The sequence below is a fragment of the Macadamia integrifolia genome, chromosome 9, assembly GCF_013358625.1.
Source record: "Macadamia integrifolia cultivar HAES 741 chromosome 9, SCU_Mint_v3, whole genome shotgun sequence".
Lineage (NCBI taxonomy): Eukaryota > Viridiplantae > Streptophyta > Magnoliopsida > Proteales > Proteaceae > Macadamia > Macadamia integrifolia.
Genome location: NC_056565.1, coordinates 37,188,589 through 37,198,693, shown reverse-complemented (window position 1 = coordinate 37,198,693; position 10,105 = coordinate 37,188,589). Strand labels below are relative to the sequence as shown.

The 10,105-nt window shown below is 37.2% G+C and overlaps 1 protein-coding gene across 1 annotated transcript; it reads left to right on the top strand.

Annotated features, from left to right (window-relative positions):
* Positions 1 to 2,342: 2,342 nt before the first annotated feature.
* LOC122088139 (annexin-like protein RJ4) lies at positions 2,343 to 4,544 on the top strand. Its single transcript, XM_042657299.1, has 6 exons — positions 2,343 to 2,502; positions 2,865 to 3,010; positions 3,118 to 3,336; positions 3,422 to 3,634; positions 3,734 to 3,823; positions 3,934 to 4,544. Exons 1-6 carry the CDS (start codon positions 2,427 to 2,429, stop codon positions 4,138 to 4,140), a joined length of 951 nt encoding a protein of 316 aa, XP_042513233.1. The 5' UTR covers positions 2,343 to 2,426; the 3' UTR covers positions 4,141 to 4,544.
* Positions 4,545 to 10,105: the final 5,561 nt, after the last annotated feature.

The window sequence follows — 10,105 nt, the reverse complement described above, 5'->3', positions numbered from 1 at the left end:
GGGGGGGGGGGGTTGGGAGATCGGATCTTCTCTTGGACCATGACCTTCTGCAACAATCTCACACCATTCATTGGGTGTGGCCCCCACACCTAATGTGGGCCCCCATACCCAATGAATGGTGTGAGATTGTTGCAAGAGGTCATAGTCTGGCCTCGGGGTTTGGAGGGGGTAGATACCAAGCATTGAAGACAGATAAGAGGACTTGACCAAACAACCTAAGTCTAGAACCATGGCAAGCAAGTTTTAATAGGCAGTGAAAGAAACATTTGCCCTGTAGAAAAGTAGGGTTTGGGCAATCTAAACTCTGAACATGCCTAACCTCACCGATCATTAATGTGATGGGCTCTAGCAATGGTATTCACTTCCCATCAGATAAATTGGTAGGGTGAAGGCGTAATTTCGCCTCCCTCTGTGTCAGGGGACAAGAGCCACGCAACCCAGGACTATTTTCTTGTCCTTTTAATTATTTAACAAAGACCAAAGTTGAAATACCCAAGTTTTTTGTCTTTTCAATCTAGTGGGTGAAGGAAAACATTTAAACCCTCTAAATGACTTCAAGAAACGTATTTATGACTATGAACGATAAAGTGTGGCAATCAATGTTAAATCAAACTCTAATCATAGGGCTACATAGCAGGTGGAAAATTAATTCTTCCTTAGACGCGAAGGAAACTCAATCCTATTCTTCTTTTAAGGTTAATGCTTAATGTTCATGAATAATGGATGTTTCCATTTTTCACAATTTTATTTATTTATTTATTTTTGGTATACTTCAAAGTCTAAGTGGTTCAATTTTTAGTTACCTAACTTTTGTGCTAAAAAAAAATATACCCCTGTAAAGTCACTAAAATAGGGTACGTGAAAATATTTGAATAATGGGAAAAAATTTGTCAAAAAAAAAAAGAAAATGGAACAAACAGAAAAGGAACTCTGTCCAAGAGTGTAGGGCTTGTACCCAGACATAGAGAGGAGGAAAAATGATCACCCCACCCCTATAAAAATGTGGAAATACCCATCCCATTGTTGCTTCTAGGTGCGTTCCCATTGGCCCTCTGTTGGTGTAGGAGCCACATTTTCAGTCAGAGAACATTTTCCTTTGAATAAAATAATATTTTTTACGTAAAAAATTCGGTGCTACATGACAATGTACCAAGAGAATCTGAGTGTGATTGGGTAAAAAAAAAGATACAAACATATAATGGATGATATCGATGCTTATATTTTCCATTTAAGTGGTTCACATATAATGGATGATATAGATACTAATATTTTCCATTTAAGTGGTTCAACTTACATTTCATAGGTATCTTTGTCTAACACCCTAGACCAAGGGTATCAGTGTTGACACAAAATATGATAAGTAGGAGGGCCACATTAGGGCTTAATATTTTGTTTTTAGATTCTTTGTAATTGTCCATTTTGACTCAAAAGTCAATATAGAGGTTCCAATAAGGTTGCTCCATTGTGATCTAGTGATTGCGGGTTTAAGTTTAGAAACTGTTTTTATGTGAAGCAGGGGTAATGTTGCGTACACTATGACCCTCCCTAGACCCCCAAAGTTTTAAAATCGTATTTTGTATTAGGTTTTATCCAACAAAAGCCCATCAATCAACACTCTTTCTCTAGTCCATACTCGAGCAATTACTGGATGTTAACCCAGACATGATGAAAATATTACATCTAAAACCTTGGGTGCAATTGATGAGTTGTTAGTATAGAGAGGCTATTGATTGAAAGATGGTGAACAATGTGTTTACTTGAGAAGTGAAAATAGAAAGATAACGACAACTACCGAGCACAGGTGGTGACGCTATGGTGCATTAAGCCCACGTTCATCAGGAGGTCTCTCTCTAATTTGAGCTCATAGTTGTTAAATCCCCTTCCGCTCTACAAAGGAAAAGAAGGCTACCCAATTTACACCCTATATGCCTACACACAAGACACATGAAAAGACCCCTGACCGAGGCACTGACATTGTGGCCACGAGAGTAGGAATATTTTTTTCTCTCTCATCACATAAGGCAGCAAAATGACACCCCCACCCCTCATCGGCCTCACACTTACTAATATTATCTTAGTTTAGCTACCCTCACCTCAGCTGTAATTTCTTGAAACGTTAGATACCCAGTTGTCATAACCTTTTCTGAAATTTTAACCCTTATTAAGGAAAAAGTTTTCCTCCACCAATTGAGTTAGGTTCACCCACCTATCATGAAACTCGGTCCAAAATTTAAAAACAAAACAAAACGGAATACTGTCAGTTGCGTTACTATCTAAGAAACGTTTTCTGTGCCTTTTCACGTGTGACACAGACAAAAAGTCACAGAACCATAAAAATTTAAATGCTATAAAGAGGAAGCACCCACACCCAGAGACTCACATTTCACTCTTTTTAGATTCCAAGAAGAAGAGCTCAACAATCAACAATGGCTACTCTCATAGTTCCTGTAAACAACCCTTCTCCTGTTGAAGATGCAGAGATTCTCAGGAAGGCTTGCAAAGGTTTTTCTATCTTTTAATTTCTTTTATGGATTCTCTGTTCATGATCATCATCTTTTCCTCCCCTCCCCCTTCTTTTAATCTGTATCTGTGGGTTTATTGTGTTCTATTATCCTGGATTCCATACATGTGTTCATGTCTTTATGTCGGATTGTAAATCTATGTGAATGATTCTGCTCTTTCATTTTCCAGTTTATATCTGTGATTTCATCTTAATTGTTTACATTACCATTTTTTGATCAAATCAAACAGCTTTTTGTTGGAGCAAGAAATGGGTTTTTAAAAGATTTCAATGATGGGTTGTGAGTACTTGTTTTAAGAATTAGTTTTATATCAAGAAATTGTTTTGGTGGAAATTTTGTTAGGATGGGGGACAAATGAGAAGGCCATTATTTCAGTACTTGGGCACAGAAATGCATTTCAGAGGAAGCTAATTAGGCAAACTTATGAGGAGCTTTATCAAGAGGATCTGATCAAGCAGCTTGAGTCTGAGCTTTCTGGAGACTTTGAGGTTTTCTATAATCTGATAGGACTAATCTTTTCTATCTTCTTAGTTCAAATACATCTCTTTTCAATGAAAATGGTAATGAAAAGATTTAAATTTGTTGTGCACATTAGAAAGCGATATACCGTTGGATATTGGATCCTGCTGATAGAGATGCAGTATTAGCTAATGTGGCATTGAAGAATGCAATACCTAATTACCGGGTGATCATTGAAATTTCATGTGTTCACTCTCCTGATGAACTATTGGCGGTGAAACGGGCATATCAATCGCGATATAAGCATTCCCTGGAAGAAGATGTTGCTACCCATACCAAAGGCGACTTACGCAAGGCAATGCACCTAGACCTTGTTGATGATTTTCCCCCCTACAGGGTTTTAATTCTTATGTAATGTTACTTATTTGTTTGTATTACAGCTTTTGGTTGCACTTGTGGGCACATATAAGTATGATGGCAATGAGATAAATTCGCGTCTAGCAGCCTCAGAGGCCAAAATTCTTCATGAAATGATCCAAGGGAAAACCTTTGGTCATGAAGATGTTATTAGAATACTGGGCACAAGGAGCAGGGCACAGCTTGTTGCTACTTTCAACTGCTTCAAGGATCAACAGGCCACTTCCATCACCAAGGTATCTTTATCTGATTAACATGGAACTCAAATATCTGACAAGAAAAAATAATAATTATTGCATATTTGATCTGATTAAATTGCATTTTATCATTTTTAGAGTGTTGTGGGGGATCCAGATGATGCATTCTTAGAGGCATTGCGTGTGGCTACCCGATGTATCTATTCCCCTCAAAAGTACTTTGGAAAGGTGAGGCTTGAATTTCATACTGTGAAAAAACATTATCTTAGCTTACATGTTTGTACTAAGTATTCCACTTGTTTCTGACTTCTCATTGACTTGTGGGTTATGTAATTCAGGTTTTACGCAATGCCATTAATAAGGTGGGGACTGATGAAGATGCTCTTACCCGTGTGATTGTCACGCGTGCTGAGAAAGACTTGAAGATCATAAAGGAGCTGTATCAAAAGAGAAGCACTGTATCTCTTGATCATGCAGTAGCTAAGGAAACTTCAGGGGACTACCAGGCTTTCCTCCTTACTTTACTTGGAAGTGAAGGGCACTAGCTCTGTTCTTTTGGATGGGTAAAGAGACTATTGTCCATCTGAACTCGGCAGATATTAGGTCTTTGTTTAATGTGTGGTATGCAGAGTCTAGTTTATTGCTTATTAAGGGACAGAGTGTTTCTGATTTCTAAGCTATGACTAAATCTGTGCATTGAACTTGGGTTGTGTCAATTGTCCTCCTCTGTTTCCAGTTATGAGTAATCCGTGTGTGCTTGTTAACTAATGTCTATTGTTGGGGGCTTTCAGTTTTTTTTATCAATGTAGATGTTATTAGTCTGGTAGGTTACATAAATTGGGTGCTTTTCCTCCGTAACACAGAAACAGAATCCCCATTGTGTTTGCCGCTTTGGGATAAGTTATGTTCATCTTTATCAATTTAGATGTGTGGTTAGATTGTATTTTCATTTCTGGTCTTTGTGATTTATAACTACTAAACATTAGTGTGAACCGAATTATCGGACCTAACACTTGATTTAGATGGTAAGATTGTGACCAGCACCTTTAATATCTTGCAGGGATGCCTGCATTAATGTGCTCTGAACTGTAATTTAGATCAGTCAATAACCAGCTATGGTATGAGCTTATTTAAGATGTCTTGAAGTAAGGGTTAAACACTTTGCTTTTCCAAGTCACTTAAATCTGAATCTGTTACATGCATCAATGAAGATGATCTAACTTGGGAGAAAAGAATGATAATAATAAAGCTTGAAAAACAGGAACCTCTTTTGGAGTACCAGTTTCTTATGATCCATGTTGTAGAAAACAAGATCAAAACATGGATGAGGAAATCTAATTTCTAGGAATGGTTTTTCATAGGACGGACAGAGGAAGATGGCTTCAAAGAATAAAAGTATGTTTAGGGAAATGCTAGTTGCTAGAAATATTGAGTACTGAATGTTTCAATGATTAGAGGCTCGACTTCGGTGCAACAAGGTTGCTCCATTGTGACCTTTGTCATGGGTTCGAGTCAGGAAACAGCCTCTGCGAAGCAGCGGTAAGGCTATGTACGCTACGACTATTCCTCACAGATTAATGAAGTAGATGGAGAAATATAAAATAGCTGAAAGAGCTCAACTTTTCTAGGTTTAAGTTTGCACTTTATAATTATGCTGATGGTAGTCCTAACATGGTCTCTTTCCTCATTTTGCGGTTTAATTTCAGATAAGCTAAAGGCCAAAGGTAGACAGATTAATTTTTCATGAGCTTCCCTCATAAAGAGAAAATAAAGAGGATTACTGGTCCTTTTTAGGGTTGGGGTGGGGGTTGGAGAGAATGATCCATTAAAAGGTTACTGTATTTGATGGTGTGGCACTCATAAGGAAATATCTATCTATTGACAATGCATAGATATGTTTGATCATTGTTCTAGAAAACAAGGAAAGTGGATTCAACAGAGAACATTGGCCGTATATATGGTGAGCTATGCGGATGGAATAGGTCATCAAATTTGACAGTTGGTACATGTAAGACATCCCTGGATTAGAAACCAAATAGTCAACCTACCAAATCAACAATGAAATCAACAAGCTTAATACATAGTTTAGGTGAAAAAAATGTAATGCTCCAATTACCCTCGAGTAGGACTACAATAAGGTTGATGTAGCCATTCCAACCATTAGATTGATGAGAGATCCCTTGGAATGGCCATACAAATTTAGGGCACACCCCGTGTTGGATATTTGGCAATTCTCAACATGGCCTGCCCATTGCATCCAAACCCTTTACCCCATTTGAATCTAGTCTCATTAATAAAAAGATTGTTAGTGGGTTTGGCCCGATTGTGTGATACGTACTGGGCTTGGGCTTGGACCCTAGGACTAATAGACTGAGCATACTGTTTCAGACCCACTCCACGAAACCTTGCCTCCTTAACTGTGTGGCCCCTGCACCAGCATAGCATTGGTTCGAGTACAATAGGAGAGGAAGAGAGAATGTTGGTCCCATGGTCAAAATGTGAATGGACATATAAAAGAATCCACATGTTGGTATCGTGTGGTTCATTTTCCATTATGTAAACTAATAAGTGATATAGGATAAAAGTCTTTTGCGCAGACCATGTAGCCAAGATTAAGAAGATGGATTCATCTTCTTTGGCTTGGACGTTTGATCTAGTTGTACCAACCATTGGATAGATAGGTAACCTTTTTTGGATTAGTCGTATGTTAAATTTAATGACCAAATTTAATTATAACACCTAAAAAAAAAAAAAGAAGAAGAAGAAGAAGAAGAGGCATACCTGATGCACGAGACTCCTGCATGTGCGAGGTTCGGGGGCGAGAATTATGTAGCCTATCCTAAGAATGTCAAGAAACTGTTTCAACCACTTGACCACGAGGTGTTATATTGTCTATTATAAGAACAATATAATAGACATAATTTTCTTATATTATATTTCTATTGCAAAATTGTCTAATGGCTTACAATAAAATAACTTCCATTTTTTTGCCACACCCTGAATTTTATGGCATTTCTTAATGATTAGGATCCTATGTTATGTATTTAGAACTTTGGATAGAAAGTCAATTTCTGTAAGTTTAGTAAAACCCTCTCATGCAAATGAAATTTATCAAAATATTAATTGCCCATAAAATTTTAGCCCCAACTAAATTGCCATTTTTGGGGAGAAACTTGGTCTTCCCTCAGGCTCTTTGTTTTAGGAAAAGCTTTCCAACACTAATAGCACCAAATGATTTTCAGTACCACGGTAGAGATGATTTAGTTAATTTTCTCATTGAATGGGACTTTGAATATAAACCACATGTCTCAAATAACCCATTTCAATTGTATGGCTCAATATCTATAAAAATCATTTTTGTGAAAAAAATTTCCAAAGCAAGTTTCTCAATTCAACTTGCATGAGCCCGCCTAAAACCGTTTGCTTTTCACCCTACAATTTGTTTCCTATACTAACAGTAATTATACAATTTTCTATCATTTCAAAGTGTTCAATACATGATTAGGGATAGGAAATTGAGACGAGCCTCAGAATTTGACATGATAACCATTGTACAAAAGATTAAAATATTATCCCTCAATTTGTTTTAAATTAAGGGATCATCTACAAGACGAGAGCAATGGCAATTTGGATGGGCACAATTATTATGAACAGGTACACCCCGATATTCATTTTTCACATTAAAATTTTGAACCTAAACCCGAACAAAGTTCTCTGTTTAATAATTCAAGACTACCACAATGGTGTATGCTAACACATGAGAAGGATACATTGAATTAAGTTTTGAAATTTGATATGTAATAGATGTCATGACTCATGATTATCAGAATTGCCATGGTGTTATTATTCTTTTCTGTCCGACACATCTTAGATAAGAAAAAAAAAATTCATAATTATACTATTTTTTTATTTTTTATTTTTTTTTCAATGTGTTCTCGTTAAATTCATTTTTTCTTTTCCCTTTCCTTTTCTTTTCTTGGCTTCCAATGATAGTAAAGATTGGTCGTTCCAAGAGAGACTCTTGCCAACCAATAGATCCCTTATAAAAGGATTCGTTTAATCTGTCCTTGATGTGAAAGACTAAAAGATTCCAGCGACAATGGTATTGTACGGCCTCTTTAATGGATGCAATAAGGATAAGATAAAAACTTCAAACTCAGACGGTTCCTCCCCTCTCTCTCTCTCTCTCTCTCTATAAAGTCATGCCTTGAGAGTTGCTCAAGTTCCCACTGTTGTGTCTACACTTCTCGACCTCTGGAGTCCCTGTACTAGGGACGAGGGGAGAAAGGGATTCTGTTTGTCCCCCGAAATGGGTACCCATGAAAGACATATATAGAGTAAAGAGAGAGGTTGTCACCTTGAGAAAAGTCAATGGAAATAGAAAGGATCAGAGGAGGCTTTCCCCAAAAGTAAGCCTACTCTTCCTACTTCCTTCCACTTGTCCATCTCTGATGCCTATAAATCACCTGAAGGCTCAAAGGCTCTATGTCTTTTACGCCAAACCATAACATAAATTAAAGGCTCAATCACCTGAGATGGGATTAGACGTATGATCATATATTCAATTGTCAAATTTTTATTGAAAAAAAAAAAAAAAAAAAGAAGAAGAAAAACACAGCTAAGTTTGCACGTTGGACATGGCATAATAACCAAATAACAATACTAAAAATGTCAAGGTTTTACATTAACACGGCTAATCCTGACATTAATGATCTATCTTATCTTATTTAATTAACGAAATAAAAAGAGATTAAGATTGTGTTTGGTAATGTTTCTGTTCTAGAAATGACGTTTCATGTCAAAAATAAAAATTTTAGTTTCTGTGTCTAAATGTCATTTTTTTTAACAAAACTGGAACAACGGAACTGCCTTTTGTCGCTCTGTCAATTCTCATTTCTATCATTTTTGTTTTTTTTTTTTTTTTTTGTTTTTTTTTCTATAAAAAAAAAAAAACAAAACACATCATAAATGCACCAAACGCTTTATTTCGTTTTTTCTTTCCCATAGAACGAAAAAAAACTCCAGAAACGTTTTTCTGAAAAATTACCAAACACAACCTAATAATGCCCAAAGATCGTTGCCTAGTTGTGTATATTCCTTGCACAAGGGCATTCTTTATCCTTAGTAATTAGGAAGGTGGCAGCACTCTGCCAAGCTCTATCATTCTCTTGTGAAAAAGATATCTATACCTTTTGTTTTAGGGAAGAGAGATATAGATATAGGGAGTGTTGGTGTAAGTCACGCTCCTAGCCGAAGAACCACTTCCCTAATAATTATTAGGGCACGAGTTGGGCAAAAAATTTGACAACTTGATATATGGAATGGGATCATCAAGGCTGATATTGATCCGATACCAATCTGTATCGGCTAGGATCAGACAAATATACCTGCTTTTAATTAAAAAAAAAATTGAACTATTTTACCCTTCATCTGTACTACCGATCCATCGATATGGTATTAGCCAAGAATTGGGATCGGTCAAGGCCAATTTTGATGCAATCCAATCGATCATGATCGATCTAATCTGGTTTCTCAAACCATGGTTGGGCATATAGGTCACCTGCCGCAAGCAAGCGTTGTGCACTAATGGGAGGGTGGGACCAAGTTGGACATGGGCGTCATTTCACAAAGGGGGAGAGGCAGACACACAGTTAGGTAGCTCGACAACATGCCCAACCTTTCCCCTAGTTATTATCAGGGGGAAAGGCTAGCATACCGTCTGCGTACTATGAGCTAGCACCCACTATATCTATCTCTCACTTCCCCCTTCTAAAATGACCCCCTACCCTTCCTGTATGATGCCTCATCCTACACACCACTGATGTTGCACATGAGTGCTTTGCCTATCTCTTTCCCTGAAAACAACAACAACAACAATAAAGGGATAGTTGTGGCTAAGGGTGTCAATTTCAAACCGAAATCGAATACCGAATCTAAAATTGAGCCGAATTAACTGGATCGAATTGAATTAATTCAGTTCAAATTCGGTTTGAGTATATGAGTATGGACCTCGGTTCGGCTCGATTTCATTTTAGGGTGTAAGAACCGTTGGTCAAATCGAAACTGAACTGAATTGCTCTTAAAACAAAAAAAGAAAAACCCTAGTATCATTAAGAGAGATTTTTTAGGTGGTAAGTGTTTTTTTGCAATTTATCATCAGATATTTACATGCTAAGACAATTTTGGAGTTAGCAATGGCCATGAGGCCCATAACTTGAGCCAATTATAGTCTTTGGTCTATCACAGTCATGGTCAAAAAGTGGAACCATTTTCATAACCGATTTAAAAACTGAGGTACAAAACCGAATTAAAAATGCATATTAGAACCGGTGATCCAAATTGAATCAACTTGAGTATTTACATATGGAACTGAGTCGGTTCTCGATTTGGTTCTGCTCCACCTTATCATCATTTGGAACCGAACTGAATAACCAGAATCAAATTGAATGACACCCTTATTTGTGGCCATCCCTAAGTGCTATGGGATCAATTTCTCTTCCTTTCCCCCCC

What these genes read in the sequence shown, in the direction of transcription:
- LOC122088139 (XM_042657299.1), top strand. Translation starts at nt 2,427, where the DNA reads ATGGCTACTCTCATAGTTCCTGTAAACAACCCTTCTCCTGTTGAAGAT. An exon ending in AGCTTTCTGGAGACTTTGAG is followed by an intron (nt 3,011 to 3,117) that starts GTTTTCTATAAT and finishes TGTGCACATTAG; the next exon opens with AAAGCGATATACCGTTGGAT. An exon ending in AGGCCACTTCCATCACCAAG is followed by an intron (nt 3,635 to 3,733) that starts GTATCTTTATCT and finishes TATCATTTTTAG; the next exon opens with AGTGTTGTGGGGGATCCAGA.